The sequence below is a fragment of the Ursus maritimus genome, unplaced genomic scaffold (genome assembly GCF_017311325.1).
Source record: "Ursus maritimus isolate PB19 unplaced genomic scaffold, ASM1731132v1 scaffold_1, whole genome shotgun sequence".
NCBI lineage: Eukaryota > Metazoa > Chordata > Mammalia > Carnivora > Ursidae > Ursus > Ursus maritimus.
The window spans coordinates 42873703-42895035 of NW_024423343.1; the positions used below are offsets into that span (position 1 = coordinate 42873703).

General features: G+C 38.0%; 1 protein-coding gene and 1 long non-coding RNA gene across 8 annotated transcripts in view; one reads left to right on the forward strand and one right to left on the reverse strand.

The window, feature by feature from the left end:
• Positions 1–805: 805 nt before the first annotated feature.
• Positions 806–21333, reverse strand: part of MFSD6 (major facilitator superfamily domain containing 6) — a 67734-nt gene continuing 47206 nt past the window's right edge. For 5 of the 7 annotated variants that reach the window (XM_040642694.1, XM_040642689.1, XM_008687274.2 and 2 more), the window contains 5 exons: positions 19288–19385; positions 7497–7658; positions 6500–6598; positions 4849–5129; positions 806–2902 (listed from right to left, as the gene is read on the reverse strand). In XM_040642694.1, coding sequence (XP_040498628.1) covers positions 2699–2902; positions 4849–5129; positions 6500–6598; positions 7497–7658; positions 19288–19385 — 844 coding nt within the window. In that variant the 3' untranslated portion in view covers positions 806–2698. Of the gene's footprint in view, positions 2903–4848; positions 5130–6499; positions 6599–7496; positions 7659–19287; positions 19386–19471; positions 19693–21333 lie in introns of those variants that run through there. The other 2 variants (XM_040642715.1, XM_008687275.2) reach the window with 2 other exon arrangements.
• LOC103659683 overlaps positions 2912–21333 on the forward strand; it is a 43910-nt gene continuing 25488 nt past the window's right edge. The window contains exon 1 of the long non-coding RNA XR_005838111.1: positions 2912–3315. This is a non-coding gene — a long non-coding RNA (uncharacterized LOC103659683). The remainder of the gene's footprint in view (positions 3316–21333) is intronic.

The window sequence follows — 21333 nt, forward strand, 5'->3', positions numbered from 1 at the left end:
GCTTAACTCCAGATTGGCCTAGTAATTGCTTAAATAATGGTCCCAGTAGCACAAGCAGCCTCCCCCCACAGTACTGGATAAATGCAAATCAGGGAGGTGCTTAGCCAACCACTTCTTGTGGCCCATGGCAAGATTAATATGCCAGTAAAGCAGCATGTTCTTCCTATGAATAACTGAGGCTTTTCGTGAGGTTTACTAGCTAGTAGATCTATGTGTATTGTAATCATCTAATATTCTACTTAAGGTTTTGAATAATAGTCTAATAATTAGCAACTAACCTCTCTGGATCCATACAAGCTCAGCACTCAGCTAATTCACTTTTTCTACAGTCAGAAAGAGTATGAAATAAGACATTAAGACAGTGATTACATCAGCCCAGGCTTTGTGATTACTCTGGGGATTTCCAGGGAGTCTCAACTGGGGTTATGAAATTCTCAAAATTTAATTTGAATCCACTTTAATATTTTTTAAAGGGCGCCTGGCTGGCTCAGACTGTAGAGCATGTGACTCTTGATCTCAGGCTCGTGAGTTCAAGCCCCATGCTGGGCGTGGAGCCTACTTAAAAAGTAAATAAATAAATAGAAAATTTAAAAAACAGTAAAATGCCATAAATAAATAGAAAATGTAAAAAATAGTGAAATGCCAAATGGTGCTTTGGCGACAGTAAGAAAAAGGAAGTCCACAAACCCATGAAGGTGTCTGCCCTAAAAGGCTAGAAATTACTGCATTACTCAATCAGCTCTCATAGTAAATGTTCCATAACAAAGGCCTGTTGAATTTGGTCTCAGTCATTAGAGTAAAGGGCTTTTATTTGGTCACATCTTTATCATTTAAGAAATTTTTAAAAATGATATTTATTTTTATTTCAGCATGTCAACTGTGCATTTCCAAAACAGCAGGCTTTTCAAAGGAATAAATCAGAACTGTAAACACAAGACACAGTATAAGTTTTTGACTTCCTAAAGTCAGTGTCACAAATCCACATACTGTACATTCATAGGTGAGGTTCAGCCTGTCATCCATTTCTTTATTTCTATAATTACATAAGCATAATAAATACATCTGATTTTAAAGGTCACTTAAAATGAGTCATGATAATTTACAGTACAGTACGTTTCAGTTCAAGTGCAAAAATAACTATTTGCTTAATTCTATTTCTTTCTGTTATTTTATTTCTAAGCTGTGTTTTGTGGCAAAGCTAGACATCCAAGTATAGAATTTCTTCTCCCAGATGCAGTATTGGGCAGAAGTATGGTGTCATGGAGAAGCCCTCAGTTTACAACTCATCCTGTCTAATCAGGGTCAGGAGGTAAGGTGAGTTGCTCATTTTTAACTCTGTTCTTTTCTTTCCTCTCTCCTATGCTCACTTACAGTTATTACACATTCCATAACTGACCTTCATTCAGCTAAAGCAGCATTCCCTTTTCCACAGCCCTCCCCCAGGGCTTCCTTGTATTCTCAGCTTTTCATTTTTAGCAGCAGGCTTTATGCGTCAATCACCCAGCCACTGTTCTGACTGTAGCTATGATATTTACAGTAGCACATCCCTATCTGATCTGTCCAGTGTCTGACAGTATCCTCATGGAAAAGAATATACTGAGATTTGTTTCTTTAGTCATTGGAAAATATAGTTACTTCTTATTCTCATCCTTTCCATTCCTGGCTTCCTATTCATCACCTTTTCCCCTCACCAAAAACAAAACGAAAACTTACCCATTGCGTGAGTTTTAAAAATTGTATCCCTCTCCCAGGCACTTAAATCTTATACTGTTATTTGTAAATAGTTGCTTAATTAAAGAAACCCTTAGGAATTCAGTGATTTTTAAAAATTCCATCAGCTACTTAGAGCCCAAATCACTATAAAATTGTTAAATAGTGATAGAGGCTATTTACAGTATCAATAATATTTAGTAAACCCTTGTCTGTCAAGCCACAGGATACTGAGTTGGTTGGTTTATTTGAAATATTCCCTCCTCTGGTCTTAAAGCCCATTTAAAACAAAAGGCATTTTAAAGCTCAGCTTAGTTTGCAGTAGTCAGTGCGGCTTTTGCTGCTCAGAGAATTGACTATTTTCATTATATACCATATACATATAAAAATATATTTCCTAGAGATATGCCAAGTTTCTAATGAAACTTTTTCCTTTTTTTTTTTTTTTAAACAAAAGCATATAAGCTAGTAACTTTTATCTGGCTACTTTTTTAAATATGTCATGTAATTTTTTAAATAGTTCTCTCCAAGAGAAACAAAATTATAGGTATATTTTATTTCTTCCCGGTTTGCATTAAGAACCCAATAAGAATAAATAATCAGAAGAGGGAAACTGTATCAGCATTTACCTTGAAACAATTCTTTCCCTCCACTTACTTAGTGTAACTGCTGCCTTCAACCCTTACTGCACTGGCAAAGAAGTCCTATAGTCCTGAACCTAACCAATCAAAGAACTGGAAGTCTTCACCGAACTCCCATTTCCCTTCTGTGATTCCACTGGGATTATGGAAGTTTACCTGTTTCTGCCAATATGTACTGTAGCTCCTGTGTATGTGTGTGTGTTTCCGTGTTGATGAGTTCAGGTATTTAGAAGCGTATATAGTGCTATGCTTCTCAAGGTGAGGCATGTCTTAGGTTCAGGGAGCCTCTCCGTCTGTCCTGGCAGAGGAGCCCAGTTCCATGCAGGGTGTGAGATGAGTGGGAGCCCTCAGTGTCCCCCAGCGGCAGGCTGAGCCTGCTGGTCCTCCCTCTCTTCCACACGCTGGTCCACACTGGGGGGAGTGGGGCTGCTTTGCGTCTGAGATGCTGCTGCTTGAGGGGATGGCTGGTTTCTAGATGGGTCAGAGTGAGTCTCACATGGGACAGGCCGGACTCCACCAGCTAGAGAATTTTCCTGATTCTCATTGGTCCCCTGGAAGGATAAAAAGAGAAGATGTTCTGTAGTCAGGGCTGCTTGCAAATAAATCCAACATTTTTTATACGCCTTCAAGTAAGATACAGGAAACATGGGGAGATCATCCTGAAGTAACTTCAGGCAACAAATAATAGAGGAATAAAGATAGAATGTCTTACCTTTCATCTCCTTTCCTATGTGCAACTGCCAAAGCCGCATGAAAAACACAAACACTTTAAGCAGACGTATCGTGTGGATAAAGGAACATCTCTACCAAAATGCCTGGTACTACTAGGAAAACAATTTACATCAGATATTTACTGAGCTGCCACCATTGTGACAAGTCACTGAGCAAGCAGCATGGAAGTGAAACTCAGGCCATTTGCTGAGAACATAGAATTCAAGAGCCGGAAGCACCTGTCTGACAGAAAGTAAGTAAGGCATTCTCAGCCTCAGAGACAAGGCCAGCAAAAGAATGTTCTGAAATTAGAGTCCTGATGAATATTTGGGATTTAAAGTATACAGTAAAAGTTTAAACAAGACAGAACATCTGTGTAAAAAAGGGGACTGGAAACAAGCATTTAGGTCACCAATTGTAAGTAACTGTGAGTCCACACATACTGCAGCATATCACCCCTGCATGTCTGTCCACATCGCCACAGTCCATGATACATTCCTGATTGATAGAAATCAGGAAACATGCTTCTTTAAAAACAGATTTTCTTCTGAATTAGTATACATCACTTCAAATAGCTGACCACCAAAGAAAAAGTTTTATTTCTGTCATCGATTCTAAAATGTAAAGAAATCTTAATATGATGACCACTTATTCATAAGAATAACTAAGCCATACCAGCCAGTTTTTATTAATCTTAACATGCCAGAAAAAAAATGTAATGATGATATGTAGGCCTAATAGGTTTCCGTGAAAATGAGAATGAGTACGGAAAACACTGCTATCCAAGCAGAAACTCTCATCCTTTCTTCTGCCTGACCTCGCTGCTTCATACCCTTTATATGCTCCTCCCGCCCCAAGACTCTCCTTTCTGACTGAGCATGTGAGTTCATCATCTTGATAAATAAGATCATGCACAGACCAGGATGAATTATGAGTATGGGTGAAGAATCAGGCTTGGTTTAAATTTTAGAAATATTACATGTTAGTTTACAAAGTCATGATAAGTTTAAGGTAGTTAAAATTTTCTAAAAAGGAAATTATCCAAATTACTCTTTATTTTTGTCTTTCTTATGTACCCTCCGAAGCTACTTTAGATATAGAGCTGACATGACTCATCAAGTAAAAGGATGTGATTAATATAAACAGGGAAGCAGACTCATTACTTCAGCCGAACTATTCATTGAAGTCACACTTGATCGTTTCCAAAGGCAGTGGTATATAGCTTTAGTTAACAATTACCCATACTGTTTTATCAACATGATCTGACTTTATTCAGGAGAGACCACATCTCTAGGGACAAGAAAAAAAACAGAATTTTTCATGTGAGGCCACCAGCAAAACAACACCTCCACTAAGTTGAGTATTCCATTAGACTCATTCAGTGGCTCAGGGTATTAATCCATCAGATATTTATTGAAGTCCTATAATATATAATGTCCTCACTAGAATTTCAGAATTACAGAGATTAATAAATAATGGTCTCCCATGGCAAGAACCATCTATCCTCACTAGAACTGGTATCTGTCAACACTGAAATTTTGAAGAAATGTACAATTTCTTGGATTTATTTTTCTTTCTTTCAAGAAATATCTTCTCTGTGAAGCCTTCCTGAGCTCCATAAGGCAGAATTTTCCCTCTGTGGAACCTTGTATACACCTCTATAATGCACTTGTCACAGAATACTAAAATTATTTGTCTGCATGTCTGTTTTGCCCACCAGACCTTCCATAAATCTTGGTGAGTGAATAATTAACACAGCTGAGCCCACTTAAGGGAGCACCTTTACCTGCAAAGGCTGTATCTCAGGAGCACGGTTGTCTCTTGTTAGCTGCATCATCTCTTTAATTTGGTAGAGTGCATAGACAAAGGTCACCCAGGGAGAGGAGCTGACCCCCCAGGCTGGCTTGTTCACATCCTCCTGTTCTTCCTGGTGCTTGGTTTTCTTGGGCGGAAGTCTAGGCTCAATGCGTGGCATGACATCCTCTGTCTGTTGCTGTACCAAGTCAATGGTTGCTATGGGAACAGGACTAGAGGGAACAGGAATCCTTTCTGCGAGCATTGTCTTGTCTGGAGAGAAAATCATGTTTAAATCATTTTTCAGAATTTTCTACGTATTTAAACAAACATAAAAATAAATAAATAAGCAGACAATCCCGTAACCCCATTCTAGTGTACTTGGCAACATTAGTAAATTGCTATGTATCAAGGGCCTCTTGGTGCAAGTACTGAACAATAGATGTGATGTTTATCTTCCAGGATCTCTTTATAGGTATTAATAGATACTAACTTACATTTATTTATGAAATGTATTCTTCATTACACTTAGACGTAATTTAATCTATGGGCATGGGTTATCATGAATGTGGTCTTAGGCCGACTTCTAGTACTGAGTTTTTAAAGATAAGCATCAAAACAGTAATAGCTGTTTTTATTGGCCTTTTACTGAAGGTATGGACTAACACTGTATAATCCATTTAGGATTAAAAAAAAATGAGAAAAATCAGCATTGGTCTTTCTTTCTGTATAACTCGTTAGTATTAAAATCTGCCTCTGGGGTTTTCTGTAACAAGCTAGTTTTTCCCTAAACAGAAGCACTTGAGGTGCTTGAGGCAAATGCTCCTTGAAGAATAGGACACCAGGGGCACCTGGGTGGCTCAGTAGGTTAAGCGTCTGCCTTTGGCTTAGGTCATAATCCCAGGGTTCTGGGATCCAGTCCCTCATCAGGTTTCCTGCTCAGTGGGGAGTCTGCTATTTCCTCTTCCTCTGCCCCTTCCCCTGCTTGTGCATGCTCTGTCTTGCTCTCAAATAAATAAATAAAATCTTTAAAAAGAAAAGAAAAAGAATAGGACACCAAAGAAGATGAGCCTTGTTCTGGGACCCAAGAACTAAGCAAGAATATTTCCATTCTACTGGTTGGTTTTCTTAATTAAAAAAAAAAAAAAAGTTGATTCAACTTGTACGTTATATTTGATATAACCTCCTTTCTGTATGACAATTTTAATGAGGGTCATGCCTGGTTAAGGGAAAACTTCAAATTTAAGTTTTAAGATACTTTTTTTCAAATAATTGTAAAAGCGTAGCAATTAATACCACTCCCTATCCCTCATAGTAAAATTACTGTATAGCTTAAATATGATTTAAATTTGAAATCCCTTTAGAATACCAGAGAAATTTAAAACCAGTTCTTCCCATACTACCTTATACTACAAAACAAAACAAAAACAAGAAAACCCCAGGCTATTTAAAATGACCAGCATTCGTTTCAAGACAGGAGACAGCTTCTCTCTAGCAGTGGTACACATAAATTCATTGATACACACCACTGAGAAAATCTAGCCAGGCAGGTCTGTTGCCACCTCTGGGTTTCTGAGGGGTACGTATAGAATTCTCCATGGCTTCAACCTTTAGAACCAGTAAGAGGGTATGGACAGGTTTACCTTCTTCCTCATCTGGCACTGCCAGCCACTGGATCAGGGCAAAAAGCAGGAGGATCACGAGGCAGGCCATACCGATTCCTCGAAAGGTCGCAGCAGCCCCTGTGAAAACAGAGCGCTATGTAGAGTAATTCCAAGAAGTGCAGATAGCCTTCATCCCAAACCGTCAATGTGCTGAAGTTCAGGGCAAAGGCAGCAGAGCTTGGGATGAACCAGAGAATGATGACTAGCCAGTCACTTCACATAGTGGAAAAACACAGGCTTGGTAGGTGCCAGGAGCCCCAGATGCTGGTATTGGATTGGTCACTCATCAGATTTTAAAACTACATTTATAAAAGATTGTCTCTGAGTGCCTCTTACCATAAAACTCAGTGGTGTTCTCTTCTTCATAAAGACCATTTACCTGTTAAACAGCTCTATTAATCAGTAGTTGGAACAGCGGAGCTCAAATAGTGCTGTATATTCAGATACCCTGGGCCCACCTTGCACAGATGACTGAGCAGTCCAGATCCCTTGAGCAGGATAATTTCATCTCTACCCCACCCCTTGTATTTCCGATAAGCGAGATCAGACAGGGCAGACAGATTGTGTTATCAGAGTTGTAGTGACATTACCAAAGGCAGCAAATAGCTAGATTTTTCTGAAATAACAGTGATGAATTTTTCCTCTGGCATTATTATCAGCAGGTTTAGGGTACCTTGCTTCAAACCAAAGCACATGTGCTTATTCATTTGTTTGGCTCCTTTGAGGTATCGTGTAGCATCCCATTAGGCTGTTTGTCATAGAAGTGTGCACAGTTATGGGCTGGCTCTAACCATCGTAATGACTTAAGCACCCTGCTCTACCATTATGACTACCATGAATGTGAGAAAGATAATATGAATACTGGAGTTTAGCTTCTAGCAATCTTCAGTAATAATTTGAGTGTTTACTGAGGTGTTGCTGAAAATTCGTAAGTTTTCAACAAAGAAGAAAGGGAAAAAGTGAAAGCCATTCTTACCAAAATAATTGACTAATACTCCTCCGATCATGGCACCACAACCTCTCCCCAAACCCAAGTGAAGGCCCTGCAGGATGCCCTGAGCAGATGTCCTCAGCTCAGGGGGAACAGCTGCACTGAGGTAAGAAATGCATGCTGCCCAGATGGCTGCGTGCGTCACTCCTGGAGAGGAAGAAGAGTGGGAGTGTCTGATGAGCGTTCCTTAGGTTACTCTTTTTTGGAGTGCAAAATATTTACTTAATTACACACACACACACACACACACACACACACACTTAATAAAGACATACACTTGATTTCCAGTAAAATATGCATAACATGAAATATACTATCTTAACCATTTGTAAGTGCATAGTTCAGCAGCATTAGGTGCAGAGTGGTATGCAAACGGCATCCATCTCCAGAATTTTTTTTTATCATCCCAAACTGAAACTCTGTACCCATTAAACAATAACTCCACTTAGGTCCTAGAAACCACCATTCTACTTTCTGTCTCTGAATCTGACTACTCTGGGTACCTCATATAAGTGGAACCATTTATCAGTGGAATTGGTACATGTCCTCTGATGTCTGGCTTATTCACTTAGCATAATGTCTCCAGAGGTCATCCAAGTTGTAGCATGTGTCAGAATTCCCCTCTTTTTTTATATTGTCTTGCAAGGATATAACACATTTTATTCATTCAGCTGTTGATGGACATTTCAGTTGTTTCCACCTTTTGGCTATTGTGAATACTGCTGCTACGTGTATGGGTGTTAAGTATCTGCTTGGGTGCCTGCTGTCTGTTGTTTGGTGTGTACACCTGGAAGTGGAATTACTAGGTCCTAGGGTGGTAATACTATGTTCAACACCTTGAGGAACTGCCTGCTTTCCACAGTTGCCACACCGTTTTATATTCCCCTGAGAAATGCACAAGAGTTAGTTCCAATTTCTCCACACCCTCCCCAGCACTTGTCATTTTTCATGTGTAGCTTTCCTAACAGGTATGAAGTGGTATGTCATTGTGGTTTTGATTTGCATTCCCTAATGGCTAGTGATGCTGAACATCTTTTTATATGTTTACTGGCCATTTATGCATCTTCTTTGGAGAAATGTCTGTTCAAGTCCTTTGCCCATTTTTTTTTAAAGATTTTATTTATTTATTTGACAGAGATAGAGACAGCCAGCGAGAGAGGGAACACAAGCAGGGGGAGCGGGAGAGGAAGAAGCAGGCTCATAGCGGAGGAGCCTGATGTGGGACTCGATCCCATAATGCCGGGATCACGCCCTGAGCGGAAGGCAGACGCTTAACCGCTGTGCCACCCAGGCGCCCCTCCTTTGCCCATTTTTGAACTGGGTTATCTGGGGGTTTTTGCTGTTGAGTTGTAGGAGTTCTTTATATATTTTGGGTTTTAACCCCTTACTGGACACCTATTATGACAAAATTATTTCCATTTTTTTCCATTATAATGAGCACCATGACTAACATTTCTAGAGATACAGCTTTTTACACATCTGAGATTATTTATTTGGCTATAATTCTACAAATAAGGTTACTGATTCAAAAGATATAATAATTTTTATGACTTTTAATATATAGTCCAATTTGTTTTCCAAAAAAGTGTAGAGACCATTTATAGTGCCTTGATACCCGTTTCGTTATATTTTCATCATTTGTTGGGAGGGAGGAAAGGATAACAGATGAAAACTAATTTTGTAATAGTAACTGTGCATTGTCTGAATTTAAATCTTTATTAGAGCACTGCTTTAAATGTAATAAAAAGATACTGCCACAACAGATGTTATAGCTAGAAGGGGTTAAGAAATCATCTGGTTCTGCCTAGATTAAGTCATGAGCTTGCTCCCTGAAAAATAATCTCATTTGGAGATAATAGCATCTCATAACTTATATTTTGAAATATTAAACTAAAAGATTAATATTAAGATTTAATCTGACATTAGTCTGCTTCTGACCAAAGTGGAATAATGGACTGGACTTGCCCTCCTTCTGAAATAATCAAAAATTGGACACAATATATGAAACAATAGTTCCCAAGACACTGGACATCAACAATTAAGGACAGTGATCTCTGACTGATAGGAAACAAATGAGGAGCTTTAGAGTTTAAAATCTATAAGGCATAGAGGGAGAGCCACTGAGTTGAGAAGATGAAGCTGACAGTCTGGAGAGACCACAGCAGCTAGAGTTCCAGGGCAGAGTACAAGAGAGGAGAGAGCCTTACAGAGAGAAACCACGGGCATCTGTAGGGGGTTTCCCTCACGTGCTCAGCACAGAGTGCTGCAGCAAAAGCACGGTACCGACTGTCCACAACCAGGGAAAGAACCATCCACAAGCATTACAGAAAACACTACTCAGAACCCACACAGGGCCAGGAATAGTACCTGTTTCCACCCAACTGGAAAACTCATGATTCCTGGAATTGGGAGAGTACTCAAAAGGGCCATGTGTTAGTATTATGAAAGAATGGGAATTAGTCTGAATACTGCTCTGGTCCCACCTAAGTAATCTTCACAAGCAAACCCCAAAAGGATCATACTATTTCCAAGTAATTTATTTGTATCCCAGTACAAAGCTCAAGAATATTTATAGAAATACAAAAATATCCAGCACCCAACAACATAAAATTCACAATGTCTAGCATACAATTAAATTACCAGGGATGATCTTAAGTGGATCCAATAATGGAATAAATACTGTTTTTACTGGATAGGTTAGATATATGCCCTACAGTTAAATAATAAAAATAATTTTTGTGAGGTTTATATATGTTTCAGTAATCATTTCAACTAGGTTATTTTTTAACTAGAAAAATGGTCTAGATTAGGAATATTATGCATACTTAATTTCCACGAAGTCAAAGTATTTGCTTTATCTGACTAAACAATTGTAATACCTTAGATAATGCCAGCTTTCTCAGAGCTGAATAATTCCTGGTAGATTTTTTTTTTTAAGATTTATTTATTTATTTTAGAGAGCGAGCGAGCAGGGAGGAAGGGAGAGGGAGAAAGAGAATCCAAGCAGACTCCCCCCCAACTCCAAGCGTGGAGCCTGACTAGGGGCTTGATCCCAGGACTCTGAGATCATGACCACAGAAATCAGAAGTTGGAAGCTCAACTGACTGAGCCACCCAGGCGCCCCCTAGAGTCTTAATTATAAATGTTGACAAAGTACACAATGGAAATATGTTTAAATATTTCCCTTTATATAATTAAAGATGCTGCTAATTCCATTTCTTTTCAGATACACATATTTCTTCATTAACAACACTAAAGAAAAAAAATAGTCCAAGAAATAAGGTGAATGTATTCAAAATTAGATTAGTAAAATCCAACATAGATGTGGAAATCAGTTCTTAAAGATGAATCGTCAAAGACCTGAAACTGCATCAAATGATTATAAATTACCTTTAATAGTGAAGCCAAATCTATCGTATGTCTGTGTGTGAGCAGTCGATTGCTGGATTTACAGGTAGACAAAGATGGGCCTATGTATTTATGTGACCAAAACAATAACAAATATATTTTTGTTATAATTCCAGGTCATATATAGTTCTAGCAGTAATGGGGTTTCTTTCTTTCTTTTTCTTCAAAATTCTAAAGGTTTTCTAAAACATTGAGTCTTCTAAGATAATTAAAGCATCTTCCAGCAGGATGACTTAAGTCAGGATTCTTATTAAAGATTCTAAACTATTCTTAGAATTTGGGGGCTAGTATTATGTGGCAGTTTTAAAAGATTCTCTGTAGTCAGATTTCTAGAGTTTCCTTACTGCTTTTTGGGACTAATTAGATAATTGGGAACTACATTCCTTAAAGCAATTCAGAGCATTAACTGAATGTGTATGTTTGAGTGGTGATTCAACACTGTATGTTAACTGCTGATGTATGACTCTCAAAGACCACATAGGTCACAGAAACTTAGCTTCTCAGTCTTTCCTTACCTTTTCTGGGGCCCCTCAGGGTTACCTACAAAGCCTAACAGAAACATAGAGATAGCTTCACAGTACCTACAACCAAGACCTTAACTGTTTGGGAATACACTACATATGAATAATCAAGAACCATGAGAAATAATTATGACTAACATTAAATTTTTTCATTAATAATAATATAGCAGTTTACTGGGAATTATGCTGTTTTATATAGGTTATCTCATTTATTCCTCTCAGTAATATTTTTTTTCTTCCTTTTCCAAAAAAGGAAACTAGGCACAGAGAGATTAAAGTGCCTTGTCCAAAGTCACACAGACAACAGGATAGAACAGGATTTGAACCTAAGGTATATAAGTTGAGAACTTAAGTACTATACACCCTCACAACAACTATTAAAAATATTATATAGTAAATATAACAATCTACTTCAAGAGGTTGTTTGATAATATCAAACATATCCAACAATCTATCAATTTAAAAAAATGTATATTCAGGGCGCCTGGGTGGCTCAGTTGGTTAAGCGTCCAGTTCTTGATTTCGGTTCAGGTCATGATCTCAGGGTTGTGAGATCAAGCTCCACACTGGGCTCTGTGCTGAGCATGGAGCCTGCTTGGGATTCCTTCTCTCCTTTTCTCTGCCCCTCCCCACTCACGCTCTCGCTACGAAAAAAGAAAAAGAAGTATAGTCTTACTACCTACTTCTCCTTCTTCTCTAAAGAGCTCACATCATACATATTATCAAGTTTTTTCTATGTCCCAAATAACTCTTTACCGTATAATATTCAGCATTGGTATCTGATCCTGTAACATGATTTTCAAGATTGTTCAGTCTTGGCCCAGAAGAATACTCTATTGCCATAAATGTATACAGGGATGAGCAAGAAAAAAAATCCTTTCTTCCCAAATAGACAGCTGCTCTTTTGTAAAATGCTGCTTGGCTTGAGGAAATCACATCATAATGGCTGGGAGGGGTAAGAACTGACAAAGTACTGGAGAACTAGGATTTTTTGTTTTGTTTTTCTTGCTCTGCCACTGACTTATGCTCACTAAACAAAACATAAGTATTCCCATAGCACTGGCACACTGAATCAGTTGTGACAAACCTTATGCATTGATGGACCAAAGCATACGTTTCAGTTACTTCAGGGTACCTCTCAAATGCTAGGATTAAAAAAAAAAAAAAAAAGCTTCTGAAAGATCAACCTAGTGAAAAGAGACTGTTCTTTCCAAAAAAAAAAAAAAAAAAAAAAAAAAAAAAAAAAAGCTTCTGAAAGATCAACCTAGTGAAAAGAGACTGTTCTTTCCAAAAAAAAAAAAAAAGAAAAGAAAAGAAAAAAAAAGTCTCCATTGGGCTCACAATAAACAGAATCTGTAGTGGTTAAAGTAATGATAGCTGTTGTAACAGATAAACCTTGGAATCTTAGTTTCATACATTAGATGTTTTGTGTTTTTCTTGCTCATATGAAGTCTAATGGGCATGAATCAAGAGGAGTAGCAGCTGTGCTCCATACAGTCATTCAGGGATCCAGGCTGCAGAGACTCTGCTATCTTCAACACCTGGTTATATTGGGTACCAATATCCAGGTGGCAGAGGGGGGAGGAGAGGATGGCACATGGAAAATATTATGGTCTGGGTTTAGAGGTGACACTATCATTTCTGCTCACATTCCACTGGAAAGAATTAGCCAAATGGTCATATCTAACTGCAGTGGAGGCTGGGAAATAGCATCCAACTATGTGTCCATGAAGAAAAGGAAACATCAGGTAAACAGCAAGCCCAGTGTCTCTGCTAAAGTCAGGGCCACCAACAGCAACGGACATTCCAAAAATAGCAGAGAACCCTACGAAGAACAGTGGACCTAGCAGCCACCTTCATGAAGCACCTGTGCATTGAGTGAAAGAGACTTTATATAAGGCACGCAACAATTATTGTTAAACACCAAAGCTCCCTATCCACCAACGTATAGCACTACAAGAATCACCTTCATGCATTCATTCAATAGGACTTAATGAGCACACAGACTGTGTGCCAGAGCCCCTGCTCTGCTTTGAAGATATGATAATGTACAAAACACCTCTTAAACCACCATGGAGTTCACAGTCTAGTGGGTGAAAAGGGCCAGCACTGATCTGAGAGAGAGAGACTGAGCTCCCTGAGAACAAACATACGCAGCGCCTTGACACACGTCGGCAGAGGAGCAAAAGAATGTTGAAACTAAGCAGGCAGTGGTCCGCATGTTGGGGGATGAGGAGGAAAGCATTTGGAGATAAAAGGGGCCCTGGGAAAGGTTGGAGAAAAGTTCCAAATCCCATGTATGAGGAAAAATGAACAGAGGAAATGAAGCTTCTGTAAGTTTCTAAACTTCACTTTACAAGTTCAAGAAAAAAAAAATGTGGGTTGCGTTAAAAAAAAAAAAGTGTGTATACACTTTTTGTGTGTATACACTTTATTGTATACACAATATACAACAATGTTTTACAGGCCCTTGTGAATTTTACCTGCTGGCACCATGCCCTCAGCATACCTTAAAAGAAGTTTTAGGAGACCACCACCCAAACTGTTTGATGTCAAGAGTTGCCAACAAATTCTGCTATATGCTCAGTATTTCCCCATATCAAGCCTCACGTGAAAACTGCTGTCATATCAAAGACAGTAAAAATTTCACTTCCCAAAGATACCTTGAAGAACAGTGTGCACTGACTAGTCATTTATGGCCAGGTTTTAATGCATAACTGCAATTTCATCTCGTAGAGTAGAATCTTCTACATTATATTGCCCTTGGTCCTGATTTTTATTTATAATTTTTTATTTTACTTTCATTGTTATATTATCTAACATTTATTGAAGGCTAACTATGTACCAGCTAATATGCTAAATACTTTGCATGGATTATTAGTTTATTTAATACTCATAGCAGTCTATTCTATAGCATAAGAATCTAAGACTCAGACTTAAGTATCTTGCCCCAAAACACCTAGTTTGTAGGTAGGGGAGCTGGAATACAAGACAGTCTAATTCAAGCCTAAGCACTTAATAGCTTGTAGATTATTGCATATTTTGGTAAGTTGTCTTATATAATTTCTAGAATGAGGTGGGAACATGAATAAATTATTAAAAACCCACTGATGTTTTATAGATGTACAAGGATGATATCCTAGGAAAAAAGTTATCATATTGAAGGTTCAGCTTTCAGATTTAGTTTTCAAATTTTCTTTACACATTTATAAATTTTTGAGATAGGACTTTCTGTATTACTCAAGGGCTTTAAAAATTAGAACACATAATTACAGTACATTTTGCAGGAGACTATAAAATCATACAATAAGCAGTTACAGTATATCTTCCTATGTGCATGTTTCTTTGGAGAATTCAAAAAGCATAAGCATGGTCTTCACATTTAAGAGTTAAAACTAAGGAAGTAAAACTAGTATTGGTAAAATAATTGGGTAGCAATTAAGTGCTAAACTGTGTATCAGTCCATAAATCTGAGAACACTTCAGAAAAGGAAGAGCTCAGTGTGAAATGCAGTTGCCAGAACAGGATTCTTGAAGCGGAAACATTTAATGTGAATTTTAAATGGACAAAATAATGCCTATTTTGAAGAAAAGTGTATATAAGAACCTTTTAACTGCAAACAAACCAAGGGTGTGACAAAGAATAAAACTGCTCTATTACAATTTCTAAGACTGTTCTGATTAAAACTAAATGATTAAAACTATGATTTTAACAGCACCAGTGACTTTTATACGCCAGTTTATCAACTGAAATGCTAAACCTGGAAGCATTTGTCTATCCTGCATATTCATGTGGCAAGCTACTTGTGTTTCAAGGGTTAAGCCAGACGGAAAATTTCCAATATGGATGTTAACAGATTGGAATCACGTCTAGGATTTCCACCATCAGAGAAGGACTGCATAGTAACCCTTTCATAATGTCTCTATGATCTTCCAGAACACAAGGGGAAGGAAAACATGGTCCTTACTTGCTGAACAGGCATACTAAATAAGAGCAAAGCTTCATAAATACCAGTTCAAGCCCTCCTACTGGTGACACTAAAAAGCCATCTTTCATCAAAATCTTAACCCAGCTCCCACTGATTGAGCATCCTGCAGAGAAGGACCTGACACAGACCTCATTTTCACCCCTCAGTGCTCAGACCATTCAGTCAAGTACCTCAAAAGGACTTTGGTTACAGCAGCCCTGGGCTGGCCCTAATTTCGTTAAATGCATTTTAATAGCAAGAATAATTTTGATCACGTTTGTCTCAAAGTTTGTAAGGATTCACAACCAATATCCGCATAGGAAGGAGCATAACAAATCTGGGTTTGACTTGTTATATATATAGTAAAGTATATATACCTCATCATAACCATGAATGTTTAAATGCTTCTTATAGAAAAGTAATAGAGAAAATTGCTATGGGTTTTTAAAAATGAGATCTTGCAAGTAAATATAAGCTCACACCCCCTCTACTTCACCCAGCAATACTTTCAGGACTTAGACTCCCTGTCTCTTTTTAAAATAAATTGCAGGCTCCTTATGGGCAGGAAATATGTCTTCTGCTTCTTTATATGGTGCTGCCAGTTGCCTAGAGAAAGTGTTTGCTGCAGATGGTAGCCAGGCTGCTAAAAGCATAAGCTTGCAAGAATACTGGCCACTAAATGTGAGGAAGATCGTGGGAAAGAAACATCCTTACAATTCCCAACAGTATCCAGGAGTCTTACCTTGATCCCCAAATGGATACCTGCAGAGTCTCCTTCCTAGGGGCCCAGAGAGGAAGAAATTTACTTCATCCCCATCTCACTTGCTAATTATTACCAACATGACCTAAGGAGATGAATGCTGAAATGATGATCAAGAGCTCCAAAGAATGAAGGATAACAAGGGATCCTCCTCTGTTGGTTACATATCACTCAAAGAGGACGAGCTAGGCAATGGAGGATAGGGAGTAAAGTACATCCCTGTCTCCTCCCCTTCAGTTGCCCTCTAGGTGGTACTAGTTCTCGTGGTATTGGGGGAAGAAGCAAGGGCTAACAGGATGAAGAGACAGACCTCACCTCTCTTTTTTTTTTTAAAGAAGACCATCTGGTGTGGCACTGGTTGGGAATCAAAGAATAGAAGTGGGCACTATTCAGTGTCAAGATCATTGAAGAGAGCCAAAATCCCACTTCCCAGCCACCACCCCATTGAGACTAGGTCTTTGGTAATCATCAGTAACAATTCTAGTCAAGGAATTAAGGAGCATCTATATCATGACCATGGGCTTGTCCTGTAATTAAATCAGTGTTTTGTCATCATTAGTCCTTGTCTTTACCATACCCTAAGTAGAGCTGCCTTAAGCACAGAGACTATAAAGTCATTTGGACAATATCTGTAAAGGGGGAAGAAACCAGACTGGCAGACCAAACCTCTTCAGTCCATGTGATGCAGGATTTTACTCCACGTGGGTGATCCACTGTTTTCTGTGGGGTGGGTATGGGTCTACCAAAGGCAAGGGATTTTGTTTTCATTGTACAATGGAAACATACTAACACTCACTTCTCCCAAGGAATGAGACTGTCTCCTCCAGTCTTAGACACAAAGAGCTCTTAGAAGTGGTCACAGAGTCCTCTATGAGACAAGGAGACTCTATGTATTTACAGATAGCCCCTTTTACTTGCTTCAGATCAGTAACTAGATTTCTACTGGCACAGGGGAAAAGAAAATGAACCATAGAGGTATAAATTGTAGCCTGCCACGGGAAGCAAAATGCCTGTTTGGATTTCAAACATGGCCAACTCCAGAAATGCTAGGATAATTGCCCTGAGGTATCCATAAATATTTAACTATGGCCACGGCATACACTTTGTTTCCCTGACATTGCCACTCTGCTTTCCACTTCTTGGCTTTGGCACATGGCTTTGTGGCATTTTCTCTATGCCATAGTGGATTCCTGGGCAGCCTTCAAAATCCAGTTCATATGTGATTTCCTGGGGGGAATCTTTCAGTAATATCTTTATCATTCTATCCCCTGCTCCTTCCAAGGAGCTTCTCTGTTACCTGGCACATTTTTCTGATTCCATCTAACACACTAGTAATTATGTTTACACATCCAGCTTCCACAACAGATGGCGGGGCCTTGGGGCCTAAGTTAATATATTATTTTTTATTACATTTTATTGCATTTATGACATTCCTAGCATGCTACCTGACTCTTGTAGTTATTTAATTTATCTTGGGTAAATGAACAGGAAAAAGTTTTTTGATTCATAACAGCATTTATTTTTTCCCCCTCTTATAAAATTCCTTTGTTGTTCCTTTATCCATTTCATTTAAAAAGCTTCTCTCTTTTGCTCTCTTAATTCTTGAGTCATTTATGTCCTTTTCCATCTAATTCATGTTAAATTAAAAGGAGAAAAAATATGTATGCATATATTATTATGATGTCCTTTCTTTTCTGTGGGCATACCAGTTAGTGAGTTTGTTTTTTAATACAGAGTCTGCACGCTGCTATACCAACAATAAAGCAGTTAAGTAAGGCAAGGATCCTGCCCCATAAAATAGGACTAATGATGAGAAATCCTAAGAACTGTGTTGCATTGACCTTGTTATTACACAGTTCTTTCCTACGGTCCATATTTAGTGCTTTGTTATTCTTAAATGACACAATGCTGAGACGTGCTCTACCTCAAGACTCTTCCAGAGTTCCAATTATTATAAACAATAATTTATTATAAGACCAAATTTCCATTTTCTATTTTAAACAAAATCTCTTTTCACCAATTATACCATTGCATCAGGCCTGAGAAAAGCACCTTTAGAGTATGTATATATTTTAATTTTATAATTATAATGTGAATAAAAATTATATCTCCTTTCAATAAGATTTTTTTTCATTGCCACAATGGGATTTGATGAATGAGCTTGCATTTTGTACATTTTGTTTAGATGTATAATAATGAGTCTTTCATCTTAGACATCATGATGAGAAATTATGTTGATTGTGCTATATTTGTATCCTCAGGTTTAGGGAAAATGATAATGGCAGTCTATAAAGCTAATTAAATTGTATACAATCACAGACCGTTCAGTACAATTAATGATTTAGTAGCCTGGGCCGTCCCAGAAGACCTCACTTCTGATAACCTTGTCCTAAACCTTTACTTTAATCATTATGCCAGCCACCAAATGGTCAGCCAAGCAGTTAACAAGGGTCTTCAGTAGATAGTCTAAATTATATGAGCTAATGTGGCCATGCTTTGTATAGAAATCCGGTTTTTATTGCTCCTACGCCACATGGCAAAAGCCCCCTAGAAATTTTTTTTAAAGTTATCTATTGAAGGGAAACAGTCCAGTGAAGCAAAGAGAGGAACTCTGGTCAGGATGTTCGAGCAAAGATTTAAAAGGTTCATGGGAAAATAACAGCTTGACTATAAAGCTTTAGTTGTAAATCACTAGATGTGATAAAAGAAACTGAAGAAACAGAATAATTACGACAACCTTATTTTAATATGTACAGTTAACCTACAAACACCAAAACATCAAAGTCTTTAAAAGATAAATCCTTTTATACTTAAAACTACCTTTGGATGTATACGCTTAACAGTTGTACATGGAGTTTATTCCAGAGTTCCTTCTTCTTTGTTTAATCACAAGGGTGTGAGACAAATCCAGCTTTGTTTGGCTCAACAAACACAGAACACTCAGCGTAACTGAAGAGCCAACCCCCTGATGTCACCTCTTCCTTAACAACCACTTCAAAATCGTATAAAACAGTAGGTCTGCCCTTCCTTTCAGAGTCAGATGCTCAAGGCCACTAAACTTTTACATAGTCATAGCTCAGTCAGGTAGAAAAATAATTCTCATTCCAGCTGTTAACTTACCTTGAAGAACTTCCATGGGGAGAACAGTCCAGGCATTTTCCAGATAGGAAATATAAATATAGCGAGCTGTATTGCAGGCCAGACCAATGTAAAGAACCCTTTAAAAGAAAAAAAGGAAATAAGTTGAGGCCCTGTATGAAACATAAAACATGCAAATAGTACGTATATTTTCTCCTGTCCACACCATCCATCATCCAGCAGTGTTCAAAGTTAGGAGTCGGGAAGCTAAAGGACAACTAAATTCAACCATGAACTCTGAGGAATAAGAAAACTGCTTCTAACATATCTGCCGTCAGTCTTTTCAAAACACTTGTTAATATAAAAGCGAACATCACCCTTCCTGAAACTTAATTAGTAGCACAGCCAATGCTTTTTTAAGGTAGTCTGGGCACACTGCCATCTGTAATGACATTACTGGACTCCTTCCAGATGACTGTAGGGTAAATATGCCTGGGATTATAGCTGCTTCACTATGATGGGGCAAGGACAGGATAAAAATGAGAACGTGAATATGAACGTGGTCTCACATGCAATACCCAAGACATCAAGGAGTTTTGTAAGGAGACTCTCAAGGTCATCAAAAACTATCATCCAATGATGAATAATAAACTATTTGGAAATCAAATACTTTTTCCTATCAGTTCAACTGATACATCTTCATTATTTAAAAATAAATCCATGATATCATATGCTGACCAAACTAATAAATATATATCAACATTGCTTTCTCCCTCACAAACAGCACCACCAAAGTTATGAGAAAAACAAAATAAATAAAGGCCTAAGTGGTGCATCCAAGCATAAAGTTACATTCTTTCTCGTTCTGAACTGGATAAGCTGGTTTGGAAGCAAATGGTGGCTGCTGCTTTGTACAAAACATAACATGATGGTAGGGATTTCTCTTTCTAGTTTGTTTTCCATTTTCTGTTAATCTTCCTAATCTTAATGCTTTTCTTTTTTTCTAAATTCAAGTGGATGAAAACTCGAAGGTAAAAGAAATAAGCCAATAGGACAGTCAGTGGTATTTTCCTAATCTTGCTCAACTACATTTTTATATTAAAATCATTCCAGTAAACACTGTTCTCTTTTCTCAACCTTGAATCAAGGAAAGGAAAGCTTGAGGAATCCAGCTGGTATTAACTGCAAATATAGGATAGAAGGATGGGAGAAAGACAAAAAAGGGTTGAGGGGCAGAGATGGGATAGGAAATGGATATTAAAAGGGATTTAGGAGAGCTTCAGTATTGAAAATTTCTGGGTTATCATATTCTGTGGACATTACGTTCTTTGTACTGGTATGTTTTGAGGAAAAAAGTGTATGTTTCAGTCCTGTTTTATAAAAAATTTCCTGAACAGACTAGCTACAGATCCATCAACTAGGGTCCTTCTGTTAGAAACAACAACAGCGACAAAAAAAGCCCACAGGAAATTAAAGTGCAAAATACACTACACAAGCATACAAGTTACACAAACCTATGTCTTCTTTTTAAGTTCTAATCTAGCTCTGTTGATGACCTTGACATAGCCTATCTCAGGGGTTAGTAATCATTTCCTATAAAGGGCCATACCATAAGTAGTTTAGGCTTTGTATGTCTCTTGCAACTACTCAACCCTGCCATTGTAGTGTGAAAGCAACCACAGACACTAAGTGTATGAATGAGCATGGATGGATGTGTTCCAATAAAATTGGAATTATGAACAGTGAAATTTAAATTTCTGAACAATGCAGGGGTTAGGGGGTGCCAGCCCCCTGCACAGTAGAAAATCCACATGTAACTTTTGGCTCCCCCCAGAATAAGTAGTCTACTATTGACTGGAAGCCTTACCAATAACAAAAACAGTCAGTTCACACATTTTATATGTTATATGTATTATATACTATATTATAATAAAATAAGATAGAGAAAAATGTTAAGAAAAACATAAGGAAAATACATTTGCAGTACTGTACTGTATTTATTGAAAAGAAATCTGTGTATTAGTGGACCTTCACCGTTCAAACCCATGTTGTTCAAGGGTCAACCATAATTTTATTGCATCAAAAATA